Source organism: Rana temporaria, chromosome 13 (genome assembly GCF_905171775.1).
Source record: "Rana temporaria chromosome 13, aRanTem1.1, whole genome shotgun sequence".
Classification (NCBI taxonomy): Eukaryota; Metazoa; Chordata; class Amphibia; order Anura; family Ranidae; genus Rana; species Rana temporaria.
The window spans coordinates 9,912,827-9,940,770 of NC_053501.1; the positions used below are offsets into that span (position 1 = coordinate 9,912,827).

The following is a 27,944-nucleotide window of genomic DNA, read 5'->3' on the forward strand; positions in this document are numbered from 1 at the left end:
GCGCTTCTGGGCTAAAAATAGGCCCTGAAAAACACCTCCCCTGCAGCCCCAGTGTGAGAGCCGAGGGCTTTCACACTGGGGCGGTGCGCTTGCAGGACATTAGAAAAAGTGCCGCAAACACCGTCTTTGGGGTGGTGGAGGAGCGGTGTATACACCGCTCCTTCACCGCCCCTGCCCATTGAAATGAATAGGCGATGCTGCCAAAGTACCTGCAAAGCGCTTGAGCAGCAGTGCATTTTGGGCGCTATCAACCCTTTCTTCGGCCACTAGTTGGGGTTAAAAGCTAATTGGGGAGATATACCTTCACTTCCTGTCCCATAGCCAAAACAGGAAGTGAGATAAAATATCTGCAAGAGAAGGGAATTCCCCCCCCCCCCCCCAGCTCACCAGAACTAGTGTCCTTATTAGAAGATTTCCCCTCTATTACTTTTCTGGAGACAACCCAAAATTTGGTGTTTTCTTTTACTTTCACCATCTCTATTTGTCCTGTTTACCATTGTCATTGAAAGGGTACGTCTGTACTTTTAAGGGCAATAGCAGGCAAGCGCTCGCCACTGGGAACCCAAAGCGCATGGCCATTGGCAGGGATCGCCGCCGGCCACGTGTGATCACGTACACGAGAGCAGGAACAAGTAAAAACACACAAATCCCTGTTCTGTCAGGAGAGAAGAGACATATCGTTTGTTCCTACTAAGTAGGAACAACGATGTGTCTCGTCTTAGTCAGTCCTATCCCCTCACAGTTAGAACACACCTAGTGAACACGCATTTAACCCCTTGATTGCCCTCTAGTGTTAACCCCTTCCCTGCCAGTGACATTTACACAGTAATCGGTGCATTTCTATAGCACTGATCGCTGTATAAATGTCAATGGTCCCAAAAATGTGTCAAAGGTGTTCGATCTGTCCGACGCAATGTTACAGTACCGCTAAACTAGTCATTACTAGTAAAAAAAAAAAATGATAAGGTGGCACTGATAGGCTTCACTGGTGGGCACTGATAGGCTTCACTGGTGGGCACTGATAGGCTTCACTGGTGGGCACTGATAGGCTTCACTGGTGGGCACTGATGAGGTGACACCTTTACTGGAAGTAACAGAGATGTTTGGAGAACCATTAGTCCCTTAAATTGCACAGAACACACTTGCCTTTCAGTCCTTCCATGTGGGTGGGGCTGGTCAGGTTTCTCGGCTGAACATACGTCGGTGCGAATGTTGGAACAACAAATGGAATGGCTCTTCCGTCTGTGGGCAGCTTGGAAAGCAGATAATCCTCTGTGCAGCCCACTTGCTGTTTCATTGATATAGCTGACATTGGAGGGTGATCCACAATGTGCGATCCTTTCCTGGGGGCCTCTACACATCCTGAGTCTGGGAAGGCTGAAAAGAGAAGAAAATATATATTATAAAAAGGATCTGTACATCTAACGTTACTGTTGGGGTTTATAAAAAAAACAAAAAAAAAACCATAAATTTTATTTGAATATATTTTTCAATTCCCACTAAAGTTTAATACACTTTGGGCCAGATTCTCGTAGACTGGCGTATCTTAGCGGCGGCGTAACGTATCTGATTTACGTTACACCGCCGCAACTTACACGGGCAAGTGCTGTATTCTCAAAGCACTTGCTCCGTAAGTTGCGGCGGCGTAGCGTAAATCGGCCGGCGTAAGCCCGCCTAATTCAAATGTGGAAGGGGGGGGGGGCGTGTTTTATGTTAATCTACTGTGACCCGACGTGATTGGCGTTTTTCACGTCCGTGGAAATCTCCCAGTGTACATTGCTCCTAATACGCCGCAAGGACGTATTGGTTTTGACGTGGACGTCCAGCCCCATTCACGGACGAGTTACGCAAACGACGTAACTTTTTCAAATTTCGACGCGGGAACGACGGCCATACGTAACATTGGCTGCGCCTCATATAGCAGGGGCAGCCGAACGTAAACGTCGTAGCTATTTAGGGGGAAAAAAATTGTACCTTTACAACCCCTTTAATTTGTCTGAAACCACAGCAGGGAAGATTACTTCCCCCCCCCCTTCAAAAAATGAATAAATAGTCTCCTCTCCATTCCCATCTTTTATCTAATTGCTGGAAGCCATGGCCCATGAGATTACTGTGCATGCACCCAAAGATATTTAAAAAAAGCCTCCTCTCTGCCCCTAAACCCCCTACTAAACTCACGGGACCCCAGATCTGTATAGGAAGGCCTGCTCCATCCACCTATCGGTGGCCCTGCTTGTATTGCAGCTCTTGATCCCGAGTAGTAATTTTTTTATGGTAGTTTTCTTGCATACAGGTGAGTGGTGACCATGAAGAAGGGTTACATTTTAGCATACAGGTGACCATGAAGGGTTACATTTTAGCATACAGGTGACCATAAAGGGTTACATTTTAGCATACAGGTGACCATGAAGGGTTACATTTTAGCATACAGGTGACCATGAAGGGTTACATTTTTAGCAGGAAGACTGATGACAGCAGCAGATCATAGCGGAGGACGGACGGATGAGACACGGCTAGGCGGTGCAGCGAGGTGATAATATGTGTGTACTCTATGTACTCCTTTAGTAAATAGCTGTGCAAACCTGGACTCTCCCAGTAAGCCACATTTGTACAGTGAGAGACAACGTCACCAGTGTTGCTGGTACAATATCACTAATGACATTTCAGTAAATCCTCAGCTGGCAGAGAGACAAGGCTGGGTTTCCTGCAGAGAATTGCGTACCAGAGATGTTGATTAACCAATAGGACACCAGAGGATCCTCCCCAAATTTCTAAGATATAAAAAGGGATGTTTATTTGGAGCCAAATTCCTTTTTTTTTCCTTTTTTTGACAAGACATGTGCTGACCAGGCCTGTCGGAACAGGACAGGCAAAGCAAGCAACTGCTTGGGGCCCCGAGCTGGCCAGGGGCCCCAGCAGGACGAGCCCTTGCCGCGCTGCTAAGCAGCCGCTTCCTATAAGTGCTGCAGCCTGCTGTAGCGTGGCCGAGCTCCTCCTGCAGTCCGGCCGGGTACCGTAACCGTGCGGTACACAGGAGATTCAGTGTCCTGTTTCCGGCTGGACTGACAGGAAGTGCACACACTCAGTGCTCACTTCCTTTTAGTCCGGCCGGGAACAACAAACTGAATCTCCTGGCGTGCAGTATGCGGTAGGGGGGGGGGGGTAAAAAGAAGATGGGGGAGGGATGCTTATCAGAAGTAGTACTACCCGACATTCGGGGGCAGCAGCACCCCCCCCCCCCTTATCAGAAGAAGTACTACCCGGTTTATATACACTTCTCAAATTGATAAAAAAAATGCTTGAACAGCGCCCCTAGGCCCCCCCGCTTATCAACTTCCTTGCAAGCAATGACAGAAGTACATCTCGGTGTTCGGCGGCAGCTGTCCCCCCCCCTCTACTTAAAACTCAGCAACACCCCGTCCCCTGCTTCTTGCTTGGGGCCCCCAAATTCCTTCAAACGGCCCTGGTGCTGACCTCACATGGTGTTCTACTTCCCTCAGTTCAGAGAGTACAGACGGACCAGAAATAGTTTTACAAAAGACACGTTTCCATATATGCAATCTCTTTTACTTGCCAAAATATTTAAGTATGAGCCAAATTGCAGCCAAAACTGTAATTGTATCTTTATAGCTGGGAGAGTTTCATCAGAAGATATGCAGAGGTTGCAGACAATACGTTTTCTTATATAGGAATGGGCAGGGAAGCCAATACATAAGGTGGGCTGTTATGTCTCTTGACTGAGGAAGTCAAAGCAAACGAGGAATGAGATCATGGTTGAGGACTGGGATGGCTTTAACGTGTCCGGCACTGTAACTTGTAGCCTGGCGGTCTTCAGGAAGCTTTACTGATATTATTATGGAGGGGGAGGGATAGATAGAAAATGAGTCGGGAAAGAAAGTGAGGAGAAAAGGGAAAAAAAAGGGGGGGGATAAGGGGGACGTGTAGGCAGGGCTGCATCTTGGTGTGGTAGGAGGGGCTGGATGTTGGCGCCAACAGCACAAGTGTCTGCCACGCTCCTCCCCTTGCTAGAACAGTGACCCTCCTGATCAGGCTGTACCCTCTGCCATATTGTTCCCCACTCCACACTAGAGTCCTTCGCACCATATACCTGGCTGTTGACCTTTATATCTCCCAAGAAAAGGCATGTCCACGCATAAAGTTTCTGCACTTTACTGGTGGCATTTGGGAAATGGCACAACAGTAACATCACATTAAAGGGTCACTAAAGGAAAACATTTGTTTTGCTGAAATGACTGTTTACAGGGTATAGAGACATAAAAGTTAACTGATTCCTTTTAAAAATGATTAAAAATAGATTAAATTCAATCATATATTGTGCCTCTAGTTTCACTTTAGTTTTTAAACTGGTTTCATGTTTCTGTGAAGTAAAGAGACCCACAGAACAAAAACAAACAAATCCAGGGCAGTGTTTTGTTTTTAAAATGAATCTGATTGGTTCTGAGGAGTTTTGGACCACAGTGAAAGCTGCCATGAGATTTTTCATAAGGAGCCAGACAAGCAGGAAGTGTGGAGATCACAGCAGAATTACAGCTACTTCAAAGCAAAAACGAACAATGAGGACATAAAACCAGGACTGCAGTAAGGTAAAGGAAGCTATTTAGCTAAAAAAAAAAAATTCCTTTAGTGATCCTTTAACTTTTTGTAGCGGTGCCCCCGTAGAAGCCTCTGAGTGTTGTGGTCCACCTGTCACTCTACCCAGCCCGGCATTCAATTCTCGGTCACTCTAAGACAATGAACAGTCCATGTGCTTGTTGTTTTTGTTTTATTGAGAGAATTTAACTTGGATGGGGGAAAGGGAAATATGGGATACCAGGTGAATTGTATATCAATCAATTGGGACGAACTATGTACACTCCCCTGTACACATGAATACTTCATTCTCCTCCATCACTTTCCTTGCTTGCAGACTATTCCTCTACCTTTCTCCCGCACAACTCTTAATCCTCAGGACCAGCTAGCACATGTAAGGTTAGGCCTGACACTGGCGGGTGTCAGGCCTAACTGCGGGTCCCTATAGTGTAGCAAGAAATAGAAAGTCTATAGTGCTAGCTGGCCTACAGGTGGACTACTTCTCTGTTGGCCCTCTTCAGGCCCTGCCAGCCCTCCTGGCTGCAGCTGCCCGACATCACAGTCCTCTGCAGTGACTCTGCACCCATCCCAGACTACATGCTTCCAGTCCTCCTGCCTGTGCATGTCAGTCACCAGCCCTCCTGGCTGCAACCGGTGGTTCCCTCCTGAAGACCTGCCGGCAGTACTAGCTCCTGTGCCTCCTGTCCAGAACCTTCACGTTTTCTTGAAAGGCTCCGTCATGCACCCAATCCCAGGCCCAAGGTAACCCCCCCCCCCCCCCAGACTGGGGAGCTCCCTCCAGGGCCCGACAGCCTAGTGCTCCATCTCCCGTTCTTCCACCCTGACAAATCCTCCCCAGCCGGGCTGACCCTGGGTATTTAAGGAGGCCTGCCCCCTGCCAATCCAGGTTGGGGATTGGTCAGGGCTCCTTAAAAAAAACCCAGGCAGCTCTACCTCTCCTCTTCTTCTCGGATCCTCTAGCAGAAAAATGGAGGTCTCGGTGACGCTGCCTGTGAGTCACCAGCTGCTAGCCTGAGCCACTCCCAACCCACATAAACAAAAACAAACATGCCTGGCTGCCAGCCAGGCCTGTCTAAATTTACTTACTCTCCAAAACAAAAATCCTATATTAGCACCTACCTAAGTAGAGGGTGCTACACTATATTCAGGGTTGCTTGACCGTATATAGTCAATTACATTTAGTGCACGGTTTGCAGTAGTCGCATGTGAAAGTATCGTGCAGTACTTTAAAGCAGCCATCTCCCTCTAACAGTCTCTCTCTCCACCTTGGGGTTATTCGTGCTCACTGGAATTGGAATCGGACTCTGTGGTTATCTCCTCCCATGAGTACACCTCTCCTGGGATTCTCCAATGCGATAGCCTTACTCAGGGAACTCTTGGCCAGGCCTATAAGGCCTTTCTCAACCTGCCCTCGCCTCCACGTGCATAAGGGTCAGAGAGTCCACAGCCGTCTCTTTTGGGTGCAGGTCTACTTTTACGCAGCCTCCTGCCCTGTCCAGGGCCTCCATTAGCTGGCTACATCCACACAGGTGTGGGGTGTATGGCTCCCAAGCCCCAACTGCACTAGAGCTCCTCCCACCATGGCTTATATCTGGACCTTGAGGCCCTCGATCAGTCCAAACTGATGAAAACGGACTGAAGTTCAGTTTCATCGGTTCACCGATGAAGCAGTCTGATGTGCCTACACACCATCAGTTCAAAAACCGATCGAGTACAACGCGGTGACGTAAAACACAACGACGTGCTGAAAAAAATGAAGTTCAATGCTTCCAAGCATGCGTCGACTTGATTCTGAGCATGCCCGAGTTTGGAACCAATACTTTTGCGTACTAACCATCGGTTTTGACCTATCGGTCAGGCGTCCATCAGTCCGATTTTAAAGAAAGTTCTGTGTTTCTGGACTGAAGGACTACAAACCGATGGGGCGTACACACGGTCGGTTTGGACCGATGAAACTGAACTTCAGTCCGTTTTCATCGGTTTGGACTGATCGTGTGTACGAGGCCTGACCCGGCGTCAGGAGGGGGGGCTGTAACCACAATTTTGCATTCCTGTTAAAATCACTGATGGCTCGCCATTACTAATAAAAACAATAAAAAAATAAAAAAAGTCCACAAATCTATCCCATAGTTTGTAGACACTGGGGGGCAGATCCACGTAGCGCGGCGCATTCCTCCGTCGGGCGTAGCGTATCTCTGATACACTACGCCGCCGTAACTTAGAGCTTTTTTTTGTATCCTCAAAGAATTTGCACCGTAAGTTACGTCGGCGTAGTGTAACTTTGGCGGCGTAAGGGCGCGCAATTCAAATAGATGTGATGGGGGCGTATTTTATGTAAATACGTCTTGACCCGACGTAAATGCCGTTTTTTTTCAACTGCGCATGCGCCATCAGTGGGGGTATCCCAGTGCGCATGCTCGAAATTAAACCGGAACAAGCCAATGCTTACGACGGTAACGTCATTCTACGCAAAGCCCTATTCGCGAACGACTTGCGCAAACGACGTAACATTTTCAAAATTCGACGTGGGAACGACGGCCATACTTAACATAGGATACGCCTCATATAGCAGGGGTAACTATACGCCGAAAAAAACCTTACGGAAACTACGTAAAAAAATGCGCCGGCCGGACGTACGTTCGTGGATCGCCGTATCTAGCTAATTTGCCTAGCGGCCAGCGTAAATATGCACCTACGATTCGACGGCGTACTAAGACGTACGCCTGTCGGATCGAGCCCAGATGTGGATACAAAACACAGATACGACGGGGCATTTTAAAAATTACGTGGCGTATCCATAGATATGCCGGCGTAATTCGTTTGTGGATCTGGCCCTATAACTTTTGCGCAAACCAATCAATATACACTTATTGGGATTTTTTTTTTTTTACCAAAAACACGTAGCAGAATACATATTGACCTAAATTGATGAAGAAATTTGATTTTATTTTATTTTTTATTATTATTATTATTATTATTGGTAGTGTTTTATAGCAGAAAGGTAAAAAATATATAATTTTTTTTCAAAATTGTCGCTCTTTTTTTGTTTATAGCGCAAAAAATAAAAACCGCAGAGGAGATCAAATATCACCAATAGAAAGGGAAGAGCCAGGGAGGAGACTCACTTTCACACTGATCTCCGGGCTCGGCTGTGTGGTAAGCGATGTGTCCGGCAGCATGCGAGACTCTCACGGTAGGGCCGACCCTGGACACCTTAACGACGCCTCTGAGCAACGCAGTGCTGTATCGCAAAAAATGGCCTGGTCATTAAGGGGGGTAAAACCTTTCGGGGGTGAAGTGGTTAAACATTACAAGAAATTTAAAGAAAGATTGCGGCCAGCGTAAAAACTGGTTCACAAAAGGGCGACTTGGGATCCGACTTTAAGTTGCTCCAATAACATTAGAAATTCAATGTAAGTGAATGGGAGCCGTCTTAGTGCACACTACTGAACTCGTTTCCACTTCAGAAAAGGTTCCTGTACTACTTCAATCCGACTTCTAGGCGACTTGTATCCATTGATTTTAATGGAAGTCGCCTCCAAAGTCGCATCACTGTCTTGACTGAAGCGACTTTCCAGGAAGTGAAAATAGTTTTTAAGGGCAAACCCCTCCCTCCCACAGAGCTGATTATTATTTGATTGGCCACTGGTTTTGTCGCCTGTCCTGGAGGCGACTTGAGTCGCGTTGTAAGTCGCGCTGCTGTTCGCGCTCAAGTGGTCTCCAAGTTGCCTGTGAAAGTCGCGCTGGAAGTCGTGTTGCCCCGGTGTGAACCGGCTCTTACTTAGCAGACATGAGACATTAATAATGGTCCCATAGTGATACTTTGTAATTATCTGTCACACTCACCTTTCTTCTGTTCGCTTTGAAAACACCCTTTGCAGCAACTTTTTATAAATTCCGCCGCCATCCTAGGCGTATCTGAATGTCATTCGCAGATCAGAGGCCGGATGCCCTGTAAATCAGTCCTAATAAACAGAGGGAGACAGTTTTATAACAGTAAGCAGTTTAGACAACAGCAAAAAATAAAATAAAAATCTTCTACAAAAATCTAGCATTTTAATAAAGACCGATACAAAGTACCGAGGAGGAGCTATGCAAATGAGCCTCAGGATTGTATCACATTTGGCTCAGTGTTATAGGCGATAAGGAAACAAAAAATATGGATAGAAGAATGAAGCTATGAATCACGAGATAATACAAATACTTGTCTTATCGGAGAGGGATTGCAACAGACTGGAAGATTTAGATATTGCCACATAGGACTGGAATCACATCTAGAGAAACGAAAGGACATGAAATGAGCTTCCCCTAGGATATATGGGATATATTTCCCCAGTAATAAAAACGTGACCGGGTTTAATTCCTTTCCTAATTCCAATCAAAACTAACAAAAAAAAGATACTTTATAGTGACACAATAAGGCTAAATTCACAGCTGCGTGTTTTTTGGGAACACACACACAAATGTGCAGATTAATTGTTGATACCCCCAATGCAGCAAGCAAAAAAAAAAAAAATACAAACCGGCACACTGCAAAAAGATCTGCAAGCTGCTTTCCCGTGTTTGTTGATGTCAGTGGGCTTTCCTAGGCGTGTTGCACGAAAATTGCACAAAGAAAAAAAATGTGCAAAGAATCGGTTGCTTTAAAAAAGCTAGGTGTGAACAGGTCCTGAACAATATCCTTATTCTCCAGAGTTCATACATACACATCTACTACTTAAAGCGGAGGTCCGCCTAAAAAAAATATATACAGTACAGACCAAAAGTTTGGACACACCTTCTCATTCAAAGAGTTTTCTTTATTTTCATGACTATGAAAATTGTAGATTCACACTGAAGGCATGAAAACTATGAAGTAACACATGTGGAATTCTACATAACAAAAAAGTGTGAAACAACTGAAAATATATTTCATATTCTAGGTTCTTCCACCTTTTGTAGCAGACACATCTCTAGAACTGGTAAGAGGACACTGTGTGAATCAGGCCTTCATGGTAGAATATCTGCTAGGAAACCACTGCTAAAGAAAGGCAACAAGCAGAAGAGACTTGTTTGGGGTAAAGAACACAAGGGATGGACATTAGACCAGTGGAAATCTGTGCTTTGGTCTGATGAGTCCAAACTTGAGATCTTTGGTTCCAACCCCCGTGTCTTTGTGCGACGCAGAAAAGGTGAACGGATGGACTCTACATGCCTGGTTCCCACTGTGAAGCATGGAGGAGGAGGTGTGATGGTGTGGGGGTGCTTTGCTGGTGACACTGTTGGGGATTTAATCAAAATTGAAGGCATACTGAACCAGCATGGCTACCACATCATCTTGCAGCGGCATGCTATTCCATCCGGTTTGCGTTTAGTTGGACCATCATTTATTTTTCAACAGGACAATGACCCCAAACACACCTCCAGGCTGTGTAAGGGCTATTTGACCAAGAAGGAGAGTGATGGGGTGCTGCGCCAGGTGACTACCTCTTGAAGCTCATCAAGAGAATGCCAAGAGTGTGCCAAGCAGTAATCAAAGCAAAAGGTGGCTACTTTGAAGAACCTAGAATATGAAATATATTTTCAGTTGTTTCACACTTTTTTGTTATGTATAATTCCACATGTGTTACTTCATAGTTCTGATGCCTTCAGTATGAATCTACAATTTTCATAGTCATGAAAATAAAGAAAACTCTTTGAGAAGGTGTGTCCAAACTTTTGGTCTGTACTGTATATCAAAAGCCAGCAGCTACCAATACTGCAGCTGCTGACTTTTAATAAATGGACACTTACCTGTCCAGGGTGCCCGCAATGTCGGCAGCCGAAGCCGATCAGTCACTCGGCTCTCGGCAGCCCCACCGCCATCCTCGGTGAGGCAATCACAAAGTGAAGCGTTGCGGCTTCACTTCCCGGTTCCCTACTGCGCATTCGCGAGTCGCGCTGCGCGTCCTCACTGGTCCCTACTGTTTTCTGGGACCTGTGTGTTTCCCAGAAGACAGCGGTGGAGGACAGTGTAGGCGCCAGACATGACGTAGGTCACCGCGGTGAGCTATGCCAGGAAGTGGGAGCAAATACCTGTATTACACAGGTATCTGCTTCCCCCTCCCCCTGAAAGGTGCCAAATGTGACACCGGAGGGGGGGGGGGGGGGGGAGTCCAAAAAGTGGAAGTTCCATTTTTGGGTAGAACTTCACTTTAACCACTTGACCTCCGGAAGAATTACCCCCCCCCCCCCCTTTGAGATACAGCACTGCGTTACTTTACTGACAATTGAGCGGTCGTGTCACGCTGAACCCAAGTAAAATTTGTAAAAAAAAATAAAAAATTCACACAAATGGAGATTTCTTTTGGTGTTATTTGATCACCACTGTGTTTTTTTTATATTTTGCACTATAAACAAAAAAATAGACTGACAATTAAAAAAAATTATAAATAATAATTTATTTATTTTTTCACAAGAAAAATAATAATTTTTACTTTCTGCTATATATCATATATCCAAAAAAAAATAAAACATCTTCATAAATTTTAAGCCAATATGTATTCTGCTACATATGTGATTAAGATTTCTTCACATGCGCTGCTTTGTTCACTCATATTGACATACTACACATTCAGGTGTCATTATAGGTATCATTTGTCACAATATGTATTCTGCTACATATTTTTGGTAAAAAAATCCAATGATTGGTTTGTGCAAAAGTTATAGCGTCTACAAACTCTGGAATATATATACTGGAATTTTTATTTAATTTTATTACTAGTATAGCGGGACAAATGAGGAACGGGGGGACATTGTTGGGAGCTATGAGAGAGCAATACAGGGGACGTTTCCGAGTTAAGATGTGAGTTGTGGCTGCACCAATCTGTGTGACTGAGACCCAACTAGACATGTGCACAGCAAAAATTTTCGTTTATTTATGTTTTGTTTCTGTTCATTTATCGTGATTCGTAACGAGTCGTAATTTCGTAAGACGTTAGTTATCGTATTCGTACTCTTTAGTATTTTCGTAACACTTTTTTTTCCGTTTCCGTTTTTTTTCTGTTAGTTTATTTTTCGTTGAATCGAGATTAGTATTTTCTTTTTATTTTGTATTCTGCCGCGTTCGTATTTTTAAAATGATTTTATTCGTTTCTTTCGTTTTTACGTTGGTTTAATTTTCGTTGTTTTGCTATTCGTATTTACATTATATTTTCCATCATGCCGCGTTTGTATTTTCGTAAGAAATATATCTTTGTTGCTTTATGATCATTGGTATTTTCGTGTCTAATTTCCTTTGATTGTAAAAACGTACTTTTGTAGATTTTATTGCATTCGTAATTCTGTTAGAATACATTTTACGTTTATTCGACACACTACTCGTCGTAATTTTGTAATTCGTACTTTACTGCGATTGACTTGACTGTCTTAGTTGGCACACACACCCTGTCTAGAATGAAGTCTGACGTAGAAGAAAACTAATATATGTCAGATATTACAAATACAAATCTAGAAATGAGATGCACTGCAGTCTAACACAGAAAAAGACACAAGGAGCCAGGAGGTAATGAGAAAGAAGCTCATTGGGGGAAGGAACAAACCTCTTCAGAGGAAAGGGACAGCGCTCAGTGGCTATTGGTCAATGTCCAGAAATATTTCAGTACTAACGAAAGCTAATTTACATTATTTCGTATTTTCGTTGTTTTCATTTCCGTTTTCCTGAAGATTCGTAATTTATTTTTCGTTAGTTTTGATTTTCGTTTTTTATTCTTTGTTCGGCATTTCGGTTGTTTTCTTTTCGGTCTTCGAATATTAGTAAGTTTGCATTTTCGTTCATTTTGTTTTTCTTAATTTTTTTTTTTTTTTTTTTGGTTCGGTATTTTCGTTGTTTCTATGTTTTCGTTTCTTTCTTCTTTCGTATCTTTGTTGTTTTCCATATTCGTTATTTTGAAAATATCGTTATTAATTGCGCTAAACCGTTCATTCATTCGCATGTTAACGAATCAACTAAAATTGACGGAAAACGTATTCGTAACTAAAAAAATTGCACATGTCTAGACCCAACTCTGGGGGGGAAGCACATTAATACACTTTAATGAAAAGCATCTAAATGGGCCCTCGGGATGGAAAACTGACAAGCTTACTGTTCATTGACTACATACAAGAAGGGAAAAGTCTAATCTCTGCCTGCACACTGACTGAGGATGATACAGTTAAGTAAACTTTCAAACCACCAGCTCACATGGCAAACGACCAAACCTCAGAGAGGAAGTTCTTCTCCAGATTTCTGTCCATCAGTATGATGGGAGGGTTCATAAAGCCACACAAGTGTCAACACACACAAATCCATTCCTTTAATACTAAATACGGCCAATTCTGATATCATAGACTAGGACAGCTATGATCCGGTTTACTGTACTTATTGCTACAATGCACTACCATTGTGCCAATTGTATACAAGATTTTAGCCCTGTTTCAAATGTTGCTTTATGCATTGACATACCACCAAAGACTCAGTCTGTCTGTACAAATGTGGTCACCTGCTGAGTTTGCACCATCTATGGCCAGGTTAACTCTTAAAAAAATACTCAAATTGAATCCAATGCTATAAAGAAAATTGATCCAATTTTACTTGAAACTGTATTTGCACGTCTGTGATATGGAAACAAACTACAATGATTAAAAATCTCCATAGGTAACACTTTAAAAACCTTTACAAGTTACTGGTTTGGAGTTACCATGGGTCTCAAACTGGTGGCCCTCCTATGAGGCACTGCAAAGCTGACAGTTACAGGCAGAGGCATGATGAGACTTGTAGTTTTGCAACAGCTGAAGGACCGCCAGTTTGAGCCCTCAAACGGCGGCCCTTCAGCTGTATTTTTTTTAAGAGTTAACCTGGCCATAGATGGTGCAAACTCAGCAGGTGACCAAAATTGTACAGACATTATTGCTCTCGCTCTGACATTTGTGGAGATACCTCACATGTGTGGTGTGATCACTGTGTACATGCGCATTTGTGCGTGACCACAGGGGGATGGAGGCGGTTTATTTATTTTTTATTATTTCATTATTTTCCTTTTAATTATTATTATTTTTTTTTACATTTTCTTTCAACTTTATTGCTATCACAAGGGATGAACTGCTGGTGCAGTGACAGGTCCTATGCATGGAGAAATCAGGGGTGTATTAGAACCCTGATCCATCCTCAGACCTACAAGGCAGCAGGTCAAACACAGATTGGTTGGATTGGCTACCTCCCTAGCCAGTACCGGCCAGGTAAACATGGAACCAAAACCAGAAGTAACAACATCCTTGTTGCTTCTGGCTTTATACGCCACAGAGGAGGGGGAGGAGTGGATATTTCTCCTTCTCCTTCTCTCTGTCCAGCCAACCTGACCTCTTTCAGTGGTGCCAGGCTCCCTAATGAGATGAAGGTAGCTCACAGATTATCTCTGCAGCCACCTCTTAATAGGATGACCACATTTCCAAACTGCCATTCAGGGACACCCTGAGAATTTTTTTTTATTTTTTTTTAATTGGGCTATTTATTATAGCGACAAGTAAAAATATTATTTTTTTTTTCAAAATTGTCGCTCTATTTTTGTTTATAGCGCAAAAAATAAAAACCGCAGAGGTGATCACATACCACCAAAGGAAAGCTCTATTTGTGGGAAAAATAGGACGTAAATTTTGTTTGGGAGCCACGTCGCATGACCGCGCAATCGTCAGTTAAAGCGACGCAGTGCCGAATCGCAAAAAGTCCTCTGGTCAGGAAGGGGGTATATGTGCCCAGTAAGCAAGTGGTTAAGGTAGGGGCCTGGAGCTGCATCTCCAATAGCCCATATGTTAATACGACCCTGCACCCCTTACCTGCAAAGGCAGTTTTTTTGTTAAAGGTCAACCATGCCTTTGTTCCCTAAACCTCAACCCAACCTGTATCTGTCACCTCACACCATATTTCTAATCCTTTTCCTTGCCAAAAAAATAAATAAAACACAATGTCATTGTATATCCGTTGCTGAGACGTGTTGTCATCAAGACAATGTTAGAACACCTCTGCCAAAATATCTGCACAGAACACGGCTAAGCCGTCAGTCATGGCAACTGAGAACATCACAGATGTAACAATGTTGCTGTTTTCACATATTTGTTTTCTTTTTTCTTTCCACGTTTCCTTTTTGTCTCATCTTTTCCTGTTTTGTCTCTTGCGTGCAAATTAACAGGAAAACCTGGAATTTTTCCATGTGCTATAGGAAAAAGGTGTCACTAGCGGTCACAGCTGCTGTGGGGAACAACGGGATCCTCAGCATGCAGGAAAGCGGACCTGTCCTTGAAGTTTCAGCCGACTGGCCAAACCATTGTTTTTCCTGACATCAGTGGTGAGGGAATAAGGACAAAGTGGGAGCTAAGCTCTCTCTTTCAGCTGTGTAATCATTCACTGAGCCTGTAATAACATGTGGGACACAAAAGGAATTAAACCCACATGCATGTTGTCAAAGCCGAACTCTCGCTGAATAACAAAGTGGCCAAAATAAAAACTTAAAATGTATCAAAACCCTAAAAATAACAAAATATTTAAAGTGATTGTAAAGTCTCATGTTTTTTCTCTGCAAAAATAACAAACATGTTACCTGTCTGTGGCAGTGGATTTGCACAGAGCAGCCTGTATCCTCCTCCTCTTCTTGGGGCCCCTCTTTGGTGCTCCTGGCCCCTCCCTCCTGTCCAGTGCCCCCACAGCATGCAGCTTGCTATAGGGGCACGTGAGTCGAGGTCACAGCTCCCTGTGTCCATTCAGACACTGGGCTGTGGCCCGGCCCTCACCCCTCTCTCTTCTTTTTTTTTTTTTTTTAACTATACATTTTTTATTATATCAATAAAATAGTACATACATACAGCAAAAGCATAAATGACAGAGTTGCAGTACAAACAAAACAGCAGAGATATAATCAGATCTGTAAAGGCTGTGCTTGTAAACATGGTACGGGCCTTGATGACCTAGACCAGTCTACCCCAACTGGGTTCTAACTGTAGGACTGGAAGGACATCACGATAAGTAATGGTACAGCCTGTACTATAGAAAGAGTAAAAATAAATAAATAAAGATAAAAATAAAAGTAAAATAAATACAAACAAAATATCCACTATAAACTAATAAAATATTCATTGCTCTACACCTGCATACTGCTTAATACTAAGCATAAATGTTTTCAAAAACTCAAGTAGAAATTAAATATTGCAATCTTTTAAATAGGCGGAGGCTCTATGATGTGTTAGCCATGTTTTCCATTTTTTCCTAAAAGAGGGGATTGTGTGGTTTTTATAAGCTAGCATCAGCTCGAATTGAGCTTGGGTATTCACTCTATTTATAACCGTGGAAATATTAGGTGCTTCTGTGGATTTCCATAGTTTAGTAACAGTTAGGCCCCGTACTCACGACCAAACATGTCTGCTGAAACTGGTCCGCAGACCAGTTTCAGCAGACATGTTTGGCCGTGTGTTGGCCCGAGCGGACCATTTTGGGACGGATCGGACAGGTTTCCAGCGGACAACTGTTTCCCGGACTTGTTTTAAAACAGTCCGCTGGAAACCTGTCCGCCCGGACATGTACGGTCGTCTGTACAGACCTACCGTACATGTCCTGCCGCCCGCATCCCTCGCATGCGTCGAATGACTTCGACGCATGCGTGGAAGCATATTTAAGGCGGCCCGCCCACGTCGCCGCGTCATTGTCGCGGCGACACCGCGTCATCGACGCGGCGACACCGCGGACACGCCCCGCGTAATGTTTACGCGCGGGCTTCTGTTCGATGGTGTGTATAGCCATCGAACAGAAGTCCCCGGGCAGTCCCCGGCCAGACATGTCCGATGGAAACGGTCTGCAGACCGTTTTCATCGGACATGTCCTGCCGTGAGTACAAGGCCTCAGTCTCGAGGCTATCAAGATATGGGTCACGACAGTTCTATAAATGGTAGGGTATATCTCCAGGTCAATGCCCAGTAAAGCTGAGGCAGGTGTAAGCGTAAGCAGGTTGCCTGTGAAATCTGCTATGAAGGATGATATTGAGTTCCAAAAGCTTCTCAGTGATTTGCAACTCCAAAGAGTGTGTAGGAGGTTTCCAGTTTGTTCTTTGCACCTCCAACAAATGTCGGACATTGTAGGGTAGATTTTAGATAGCCTGTAGGGAGTTAGATACCATCTATTGGTAATTTTTTGGGCGTTATCCCAATGTTCGATGCATGAAGATGCATTTTTAATTGTCTGGAATGATTTTTTCCATTGATCCCAGGAAAAGGATACGTCTAAGTTTTTTTCCCATTTTATCATATGAGTGTTTTTTTCAACTGGCTGGGATGAAAGTATGTTATAGAAGTATGAAATACCTTTTTTAACGTAATCCCTTTGTTGGGATAAATAATCCCAGATTAACGATGGTATCTCTATCGTATTTTCCGGGTTAAAATCCCTCAGACGCTTACACCTTCCCAGCTTGCACAAAGTGACATTTTTATAATTCAGGGGGAGGTTAACGTAAATATAATATCCCTGTTTGATCCAATCGTCTACTGACATACGGATTTTGCAGTAGTTAATAATTTCTGTAGGGAGGTATAATTTAGATTTATTTCCTAAATGTCTAGATTTAGAAAGTATGTGTTTCCATGCAAATAGTGTGGCCTTTATACTTAATAGATTGGGATTGACTACTTTTGGGAGTACAATATTGGCTAATGCTAGGGTGTATAAATCGGAGGCCTTGGTAGAATCTTGTTCTATGTTCAACCATAGTTTATCTTTCTGGGGGGAGAACCAATATTTCATTTGATCTAGTATTGCTGCATAATAGTAATTCCTGATGTCAGGTAAGTTCATACCACCATGAGCCGTAATGGAGGTAAGAATGGAAAAGGCTACCCTTGTTTTTTTTTTATTCCAAATAAACTGTCTCAGTTTAATGTTTAGTTGCTTGAAGAATTTAGCCGGAATTGGGATAGGAAGGCATCTAAAGTAATATATGATCTTTGGTAATGTTTGCATTTTGAATGCAGCTATTTTCCCGACCCATGATAATTGAATTTTCTGCATTTTCGATAGGTCGCCACTAATTTGTTCTATGAGGGGGGGGAAGTTAACATCATAAATTTTGGCTGGCAGTGGTGCAAGTCGAATTCCTAAGTACTCTACCGAGTTGTTATTCCATATGAATCCAAACTTTGATTTAAGGCTGACTGTTAATGGAGTAGGGATATTTATGGGTAATATGTAACATTTATTTATGTTGATTTTGTAGTATGAGACTTCCTTAAATTTTTCTAGTGCATTAATTACTGAAGGTAAGGATAATTCAGGATCGGCCAGAGTCAGTATAATGTCATCAGCGAAAAGGCCCAACTTGTGTTCATCCTGACCAATCGCAATGCCTTTGATATCTGGGGAAGAGCGAATATATTCCGCTAGGGGTTCTATTGCAAGGGAAAAAATCAGTGGGGATAAAGGGCACCCTTGTCTGGTCCCGTTGGTTAGTGTGAAAGTTCTAGAAAGCATACCTGAGGAAAAAACTTTAGCAGTGGGATGAGTATATAATGCCATAATAGCAGAGTGTATAAATCCTTCAAGGCCAAATTTAGATAAAGTGTGTGAAATATATCCCCAGTGCATTCTGTCGAATGCTTTTTCTGCATCAAGTGTTAAAAGTAGGGCGGGCATTCGATCATTATGTATTCTGTTAATAATATTCAGCATTCTTCTAGTGCTATCGGGAGCTTGTCTACCTTTAACGAATCCTACTTGATCGGGTCTAATTAATGAGGGGGTGATGTCAACTAATCTATTTGCTAGGACTTTCGCATAAATTTTAAGATCGGAATTTAGTAAAGATATGGGTCTATAATTCAAGGGAGAGTCAGGATCTTTGTCAGGTTTTGGAAGTGTTATTATTACAGCTTCTAGAAGTTCATTTGGGAAAGTTTTTGAATTTGCTGCTTGATTGAAAAGTCTGGATAAATATGGGGCTAAAATATCCTTAAAAACCAAGTAATATTCACCTGACAGTCCATCAGCACCTGGAGCTTTATTTTTGGGAAGATCATTTATGACTTTCAAAATTTCTTCATTGGAGATTGGTTTATTGTGATTTTCTAAGGATATTGGGTCGATGGAGGGTAAATTAACAGTATCCAAAAAAGTTTCTATTTTATTAGTATTAGGTTGGGGGGTATTAATATCTTCTTTAAGATTGTATAATTCTTCATAGTACTGTGAAAATGCATCTACAATTTCTTGGGGATTGAACATTACTTTTCCTGATTTGTGGTGGGCTAATTTAATAATTTTATTTTTTTGTCTACGCTGGCGTAATTGGGAAGCTAATAGTTTACCCGCTCTGTTACCTTCTGAATAATATTTTAAATTAAGTTTCTTAAAGTACTTCTCGTGGTCAGTTATCAGGATAGATTTGAGTTCCATTCTTAGAGTGGAAAGATGACGTTCCAAATTAATATCTAGAGGATTTTTTTTATGTAACTCTTCTTGACTTGCAATCTCTTTTAGTAGTGAGTTTATTTTGATATTTCTATTTTTTTTCTCCCTGGCAGTTAATTGTATCAGGAGGCCCCTAACGTAGGCCTTGTGGGAACACCATAAAGTAGCATCATTAACACTACTATTGTCATTCATAACAAAAAATTCTTCAATAGATTCCTTCATCACAGACTGATGTTTCCCCTGTGCAAGAATAAATGTATTATTCCTCCATAAGTAGTTGTTGGGGCAGATTTGATTAGAATCAATTTCTATCGTAATAGGAGCGTGGTCTGACCACGTTAGATTATGAATTTTTGCGTCCACTATTTTCGGTAGGAGATTTTTGTCTGTGATGAAGTAATCCAATCTAGAGTATGACTTGTGAACATTAGAAAAAAATGTAAAATCTTTCTCTGTAGTGTGTAAGCATCTCCATGGATCATACAAATCTTCTTTCAAGAAAATATCAGCTAAACCTTTCCTAGGAGTCTTTCTTTTTCTTGAAGTGTCCATATCCGGGTCTAGGGGTGCATTAAAGTCTCCACAAATAATAAGACAACCCTTCTGAATCTTCCTTGCCATCTTGATCACTTTCTGGATAAACTGGTGGGGATTCTTATTTGGAGCATAAATGTTGACAAAAGTATACGTTGAGTTATCTATAGAGGCTACTAAAATAATATATCTTCCATGGGCATCCGTCTTAAGGTCTAATTGCTGAAAGGAAACCGTATCCTTTACAGCCGTAATCACCCCTCTTTTCTTTTTCTTGTGGTTGGAAACAAAAATATGTGGAAATTTGTGATGTTGAAATTCAGGAGACTTATCCTTGGCGAAATGAGATTCTTGGATACAGAGGATGTCGCTGCCAAATTTGGTGGCGTCGGCCCATAGAGCTCTCCTCTTGTATGGGCTATTGAGGCCCTTCACATTCATTGACAAGAGTTTAAGGGTCATTGCTGATAAGAGGATAATTGCTGATATGCAAGATCATTTTTGTAGACAAGTTGCATGTTAAAATGTGGAAAAAGCAGAGTGCAGATGCAGTAATACTTTATTTCCAGTAGGTGGAGGTGTTGTATCAGGTAAAGCAGCATGGTGCAGATACTATAGTGGAAGGCAAACAACAAAAACAAAACAAAAATCAGAAAAAATAGGAGGAGTTGTGGAACAACTCCTGTGTACAATAACATGTACTTTTAAGTAGGAGGTTATAGGGAATAACTCAAACAAGTTCCCTTAAACGTCCTCCCCTGAGCCATCAGGTAATTCCCGAATGAAATATTGAAGGCAAACGTTAGAAAACCGGTAGAACCAAATTAATGGTGGACTAAGTTCTCTTTTTTCTTCCAGTCTTGTGGTATTGGTCCAGGAGCGCTGACATCCATTTTATCAGTCTCTTGATTGGGGATCAAACCCCAGGAGCGAAGAAGTTTTAGACCCTGATCCAAACTTTTAATTGCGTAGGAGGATCCTTTGTAATCTATAAGCAATTTTGTGGGGAACCCCCATTTATAGATCATTCCATGGTTGCGGAATATTTTTGTGATTGAATTCATGTTCTTGCGAGCTAGAATTGTCGCTTGGGAGAGGTCTGAGAAAAGGATTATCCCTGCGTAAGGGTCAGGTAGTGGTGAATGGCGTCTAGCGTATTGCATGAGCTGATCCTTTACCTCAAAAAAATGAATTCTAGCAATGACGTCTCGCGGTAACTTTTCAGCTATATGCTGTGGTTTAGGGAGCCTGTGAGCTCTATCAATCTCTAATTCTTGTTTTGAGACTGAAGGAATTAGGTCTGAAATCATGCTTTTAATAAAGCCTTTCAGCTCTGATGGTTTCACTGTTTCTGGTATTCCTCTGAATTTTATATTATTTCTTCTGCTCTGGTCCTCGATATTTCCGACCTTAATTCTAAGCTGTCTGACTTCTTCCTCCAGGTCAAAGTGAGAATCTATTAACTCGTTGTGCGCTGAGGTAAAATCGCACATCTTATTCTCAACATAGTCCACTCTGTCCCCCAGCGTGTCAATTTCTAGTTTGGACTTGTGCATATAGTTCAGCATGTCATGCTGTAAGGCACCCCTGAGGGACATAATCATTTCTTTTATAGTCGTGTCCAGTATGGGTTGACCTGCTGTCTGTATAGCATTAAGTTTGTCATCATAAGGATTACATTCTGGAATATAGGCAGTGTCAGGGTTAATGATGGAAAAGCTACCTTCTTTATCAGAAATCCTTCTCCTCTGCCTCACAGGGCTCAGAATGTCCTCCTGGTGCTCTGTGCTGCATTCAGCCTGTGAAGCACTATGTTTCTCCACAGCTATGTCAGAGCTGGCAGTATTGCTTTCATGAGGAGAGGGGCCGGCGCCATCTTGGATTCTCTGAGGTGAAGCAGGGCTACAGAACTCACTCAGCTTACGTAGCCCCTCTCTCGTTTTTCTTTTGGCCGCCATCCCTCTTTTGTTCCCGCTGTCCTCTGGAACAAAACGGTGTCACTCGGGGCTTAAAAGTCGCTATATAAGTAGCTCAGGGAAGTCTGTTATAGCAGAGCTCCCTCACACCACGTCCATACACTCCTGTGGCTGGACACGCCCCCCCCACCCCTCTCTCTTCTGATTGGCTAGCTGACTTTGACTGCAGCGGGAGTCAATTGCGCCGCTGCTGTGTCTCAGCCAATCAGGAGGGAGAGTCTCGGATGGCCGAAACACTTGTGGACATGACTGGACAGAGATGAGGCTCAGGTAAGTATTATGGGGTGGGGGGGGGGGCTGATGCACACAGAAGGCTTTTTATCTTAATGCATAGAATGCATTAACCACTAGAGTACCGGGCCATCGTCAAATGACGGCTCCACGGTTACTCTGAAAATTCAACAGGACGTCATTTGGCGTCCTGTATTCTTGCGGCCACTGGGGGGCGCGCGAGCGCGCCGGCGGCCGCGCGCGCGCGCCCGGCGCGTCCCCGAGATGCCGATGCGCGTGCCTGGCGGTCGCGATGTCCGCCAGGGACTCGCGATCGGCGGCTACAGGGACAAGACGTGGAGCTCTGTGTGTAAACACAGAGCTCCACGTCCTGTCAGGGGAGAGAGGAGACCGATCTGTGTCCCTTGTACATAGGGACACAGCATCGGTCACCTCCCCCAGTCACCCCCCTTTCCCCACAGTTAGAACACAATTTAGGGATACATATTAACCCCTCCCTCACCCCCTAGTGTTAACCCCTTGAATGCCAGTCACATTTATACAGTAATTAGTGCATATTTATCGCATTAATCGCTGTATAAATGTGAATGGCGCCAAAAACGTGTCAAAAGTGTCCGATGTGTTCGCCGCAATGACACGGTGACAGTAAAAAAATCGCAAATCGCCACCAATACTAGTAAAAAAATTAATAAAATAAAAATGCCATAAATCTATCAGCTATTTTGTAAACGCTATAACTTTTGCGCAAACCAATCAATATATGATCATTGCGATTTTTTTTTACCAAAAATATGTAGAAGAATACATATCGGCCTAAACTGAGGAAAAAAAACGTTTTTTTTTTTTTTAAATTGTGATATTTATTAAATAAAAAAGTAAAAAATAGTGTTTTTTTTTTAAATTGTCACTCTTCTTTTGTTTATAGCGCAAAAAATAAAAACCGCAGAGGTGATCAAATACCACCAAAAGAAAGCTCTATTTGTGGGAACAAAATGATAAAAAAATTGTTTGGGTACAGTGTAGCACGACCGCGCAATTGTCATTCAAAGTGCGACAGTGCTGAAAGCTGAAAATTGGCTTGGGCAGGAAGGGGCGTAAGTGCCCAGTATGGAAGTGGTTAAAGGAGAAGCACAGCCAAAGCTTGTTTATCTGTACTTCTCCTATGGATCACAGGAGTGTTTGTTTGGCACTCTTGTGACCTATTTTCAGCAGAGAGCAGGCTGAAGTCTGCTCTTTGCTGACGTCACAGCAGTCGGTCCAGGCTCTGCATCATCATGACAATAGAAGTTGGGATCCGGCATGTCCCTGGACCGACACCCAGCACAGGCTCTCAACGAGGCGCTGAGAGCCAGAGCCGGCCACTCCCTCCACAGCCCAGCACTCCAGTGAGCGAGGAGAGGGCAGAGCAGAGAGCTGTGACTGACAGTCACCGGCTCTCTGCTTGGGGAGCTGTGAGAACCAAGCAATTGACGGTGTTCTAACGCTTGGTTCTCAGTGTTAGAGGTGCCGGGGGACTGATGCTGCATCCACGTAGGGAAGTATAAATCTTAAAAAAAAAAAAAAAAAAAAAAAAAAACGTACTTCTCTTTTAAGATAAAAAAATCTTCTGACTTTACAACCCCTTTAAAGCTGAACTCCTGTACTGAAATGGTTTACTCTGATTTCACTGCACACTGTGAGCGTCTCACATTGTGCATCAGATGCTGCATCAAGTCAGACAGAGCCTGCCTCATTTGCTAGCTCAAGCACACCCAGTATCAACTGACAGTCCTTAACCAGCCACTTTAATTGGATTTCAGTTCTTTCAGTCAGATGTGGGTGTTACCTAAGGTGGCGAGCAAGCAAATGTAGCCTGCTTACAACTCGCCATTCCAGACTGACATCCACCCATCAAGGTATTTTGATATTTGCATAACTTCTCCCAAGGACCAGCTCGCTGCTTGCGTCAGGACCGAGGGCTCTTGAAAGGAGCACTGATGTGATCTGCATACCACCCTGCTGGTCCCTCACACCAGCTATGATCTGCCTGCATTGCATATGTATCGCTACCCCCTCAGGAGCCGCTGGTTGTTTTGGGATCAGCGTATTAAGTTACCTTTAATCGTTGTCTAGGGTGCTTGTAGTGAGTAGAGCAGTAAACGAATGTCCAATCAGCACGTAAGATTTTCTGAATGCTTTATTTCTCGGCCCAACACGACCAACTTCAACATGAGGTAGACAGAAAAGGTTGATGAAGTAAGAGAACTTTGCGGTATCAGGCTTGGATAAGAGGAAAGCAATCCTGCTCTCAGTAGTAGTGGATACAGTTTGTCGCCACTCTAGCCAGAGTGGGTAGCCGAAGTGTCACTTTAAAGTTGCTGGGAAGAACAAGTCACTGCACTGACTTGGCTCTGATTTTAAATAAGATGCCAGATGAGGCCTCTGCCACAGGCTCAATGCTGACAATGGTGAACAGCAGAGCAATTCCTCCCCAGTCTTTCTCCTTGGGGTCACCGACTGACAGTACTGAGGTTATCTGTCAGTGTTCGGTCACCCAGATCCCCGATGGTTCGTTTAAGCTAATCAGACAACCTGCCTCCGGTTCTCCTTGAGCCGATCACCCACCGCCCAGCACATAGCTTAGGATCTCTTCAGTAGAGTTGGGGGCCCAGTAAGTCACTGGAGCCCCTGATAGCATCAGTCGCTCCAGGCCATGAGGGCCCAGAGTCAGGAACTCCGCGTTGCGCGCGACCCCAGGCCAGTAAGCCATAGTGGTGGGGCCCGCGATGTGCGCACACCCTAAAGGTGGGTGCCGCACCAGGAACCCGCGAAGAACCAAGAACAACGGCTCCTGCCACAGAAATACTCCTCCCCAGCATGCCCCGCAAGGGAAAACTCCTCTATCTGGCTGCTAGGAAGAAGCGGCTCCGCCTGGACCTCTCTGATGCCACCTGCCGCCCAGGGATGGTACCTCATCCCTAGAACGCAGTCTAGCACACAGAACAATCCAGATTTGGCGACAGCCAAATTTGACGTAATTTGGAATGAGAGCAAATGATCTCTCTCATTCCCCCGCTAACTTTAGAGTAAGGGGGCGCTACACACAGAAAGCACAAAGATGCAGTGATGGCATTACTGCATCTAAAAAAAAAAAAGGTGTGTAATGAAAACAGGTTTAATAAAAAAATGTAACTTGCATGTTGATGGGAGGAAGACAGAAAAAGTAGGAACGGGAGTGAGGTTTGGTTATATCACTACTTTGCTGCATACAGTTCCCCTTGCTGAAGGTTTTGGCATGAGGAAGCAAAGCCCTGACTCTACCAAGATGGCTGCCTGCCAGTGGCGGCTGGTGCTCCAGCCCCGCTCGCAAGCCAGTTTGCCAGCCCAGCCCAGCTCGATCACCAGCCCCACACTTTCCCCATCCAGGTCTCAGGCGGCTTCCTCGACTTTTTCTCCTGGCCAATCCGGTCGCTTCTCCTCCTGGCCAATCAGGACAGGAATCAGGTCCTGAAACCGGATTGGCTGGGAGGAAAAGACAAAAGCGAATGTGGATTCGCTATTGTCACAAGTATGTGGGCTCCAGATCATGTGCTTCACAAAAAATAAAAAAAAACATAGAGCTCTATGCGTCTGGTGCCCTGAATTGAGATTAGGGGGGCGAGCTGCTGCCTCCATGCATTGCAGAACAAGGCATGTCCCTTTTTGGGACAGTTTCTGTGTTTTTTGTTTTTTAAAACTTTTTTTCTTTTCCCGGATAGAATGTGGCAATATGCACCAAGGGACGACAGCTTGGAGCTCGGCGCGTATTTATGCTTATTTGTGCGTTTGCATACAGCGTTGTCCAACGTTTTTGTACTTTTTATTTTAGCCAATAGGAAAAATTATCATCTTTTCATCACTTGTTGATATGTTGGTAGATTTTTTTAATCTTCTGCCTGGGTGACAAGTTCTATTGATTAAAGCGACAAAACGCCTGTAGCAAACGCTCGTTGTCGCGCTAGTCGCTTGAATCGAGCGTTTCCATTACTTTCTATGGGAAATGGAAACGCCCAAACCGCCCGATACGCGCGTCCGGAACTTGTTTGAGCTTCAGTCGTTCGGCGTCAGGCATATCGGCGTGCAGATGTGAACCATCTCCATAGGGTATAATGTATTTTTTCCCCTCTAGCGTATTTGAGCGTCGCGCTTCAGGCGACAAAACGCTCAGGTGTGAATGCAGCCTAAACGTTAGTAAAATTTGGTGCATCGCCCAACCGCAGCAGCAGCTGTCAGCTTCTCGTAGTGTTTTACAGGCTGCCGGCACCTTGTGCCTTCCACTGACACCTAAACACCTGAGTTTTATGCAACAAATTAAATGCCCAGTGTGTGTATGGGGCCTTACAAAGTAATGAAGCAAGGGTAAAAATAACCGTGCTGGAGCATACTTCTTCAAAACAAAATTCAGCTCCCATATCTCAGTTCCGATTGGTCCCCTTCAAGGGTACAGAGTTTTTCTGATGCAATATGGAACATATCAGTGAGGGAAAATTCGACAGCGTTCACACATGGCTCCTTAATATCAAATATAATCCCTGCCAAGTTATACAGCCTTATCTCCAGCAAACCTAAACCCCTCATGGAAAAACTCACTTAAATCAGCAAAAATTCCAAAATAAAACTCGGAGATAAGAGGCTGAGATAACCTGTTCTTAGAAACGGATCTGATTATATAACGGAGAACCTGCATGACCGCTCTGCAGAAACACAAACATTCAGTGAGGTGACAACCAGCCAAATATCTAGAAAATATGACTGATTCTTTCTATATTTGTGTATTTTATTTTAGGGCTTATGCACACGGGCAGTAACCACTGAAATGCACACAGGATGGACCATAGTGCAAACATAAGCTAATGTGTCCAATATAGGGTTGGGATGCGATGCATTCTGAACGATTGAAGGACCAGGTCAGTCTATGTTGCTGGTGCTCACTCAGGGCTTTGGGGGGGGGGGGGGGGAGATGTAATGTAAATATGCTAAGCGACACTAGTGTTGCACATGGTCACAGTGGTGGACTCCTGATTTCCTCTTATTATACATTTACATTGTACACATTTAAATGTTTGCAAGAACGTTTAATATGTTCAACATCAGACCACATACACACAATTTTCAATTTTTTTATGCATAGCTACAGGGGAAGACTGACCATCACAGCCATGTGCATGGGTCCTTTACCCCAGCGTTTCTCAACCCTTTTAGTTACAGCATCCGAGCAATCGCTAGTCTCTCGGCTGGCCTCGCCGCCATCCTCAGTGAGGGAATCAGGCAGTGAAGCGTTGCGGCTTCACTGCCCTGTTCCCTACTGCACATGCGCGAGCTGCGTGGCGCGCCCTCACTGGTCCCCGCCCTCTTCTCTTTGTAACCGGAACATATGCTTTGTACAGTTGAAAAACAATATATATTTTTCTTTCTAATCAGGTTTTTATTGCTTTTCAACAAAGATAAAAATTAAACAGTACAAATGTTTATGTAAGATAACTTAACCTGTAGAAACAGCCTTTACATATTCATAAACATATAACAATAACCCGGGAGTCTCCGCAGCTGCTGTCTCTTCTGCAGTATGCAAAGACCCATGTGGAACCGACATAATACGGCACATATAAACATCCAGGGGTAGATTTACGTAGAATGGCGTATGTTTGTGCGGGTGTAACGTATCCTATTTACGTTACGCCTCCGCAACTTTTACAGGCAAGTGCCGTATTCTCAAAAAAAAGTTGCGGCGGCGTAGCGTAAATAGGCCGGCGTAAGCCTGCCTAATTCAAATTGTGAAGAGGTGGGCATGTGTTATGTAAATTAACCCTGACCTGACGTGATTGACATTTTTCACGAACGGCGCATGCACCGTCCGTGGAATTTCCCAGTGTGCATTGCTCCAAAGTACGCCGCAAGGACGTCATTGGTTTCGACGTGAACGTAAATGACGTCCAGCCCCATTCACGGACGACTTACGCAAAACGACGGCCATACTTAACATTGGTGCGCCGCATATACGCCTCATATAGCAGGGGTAACTTTACGCCGGGAAAAGCCTAACGTGAACGGCATAACTGTACTGCGTCGGGCAGGCGTACGTTCGTGAATTCGCGTATCTAGCTGATTTACATATTCTAGGTGTAAATCAGCGT

General features: G+C 43.8%; 1 protein-coding gene across 3 annotated transcripts in view; it reads right to left on the reverse strand.

The window, feature by feature from the left end:
* Positions 1 to 27,944, reverse strand: part of TC2N (tandem C2 domains, nuclear) — a 92,838-nt gene that overhangs the window by 42,562 nt on the left and 22,332 nt on the right. For all 3 annotated transcript variants that reach the window (XM_040333332.1, XM_040333333.1, XM_040333331.1), the window contains 2 exons: positions 8,458 to 8,576; positions 1,147 to 1,377 (listed from right to left, as the gene is read on the reverse strand). In XM_040333332.1, coding sequence (XP_040189266.1) covers positions 1,147 to 1,377; positions 8,458 to 8,518 — 292 coding nt within the window. In that variant the 5' untranslated portion in view covers positions 8,519 to 8,576. The remainder of the gene's footprint in view (positions 1 to 1,146; positions 1,378 to 8,457; positions 8,577 to 27,944) is intronic.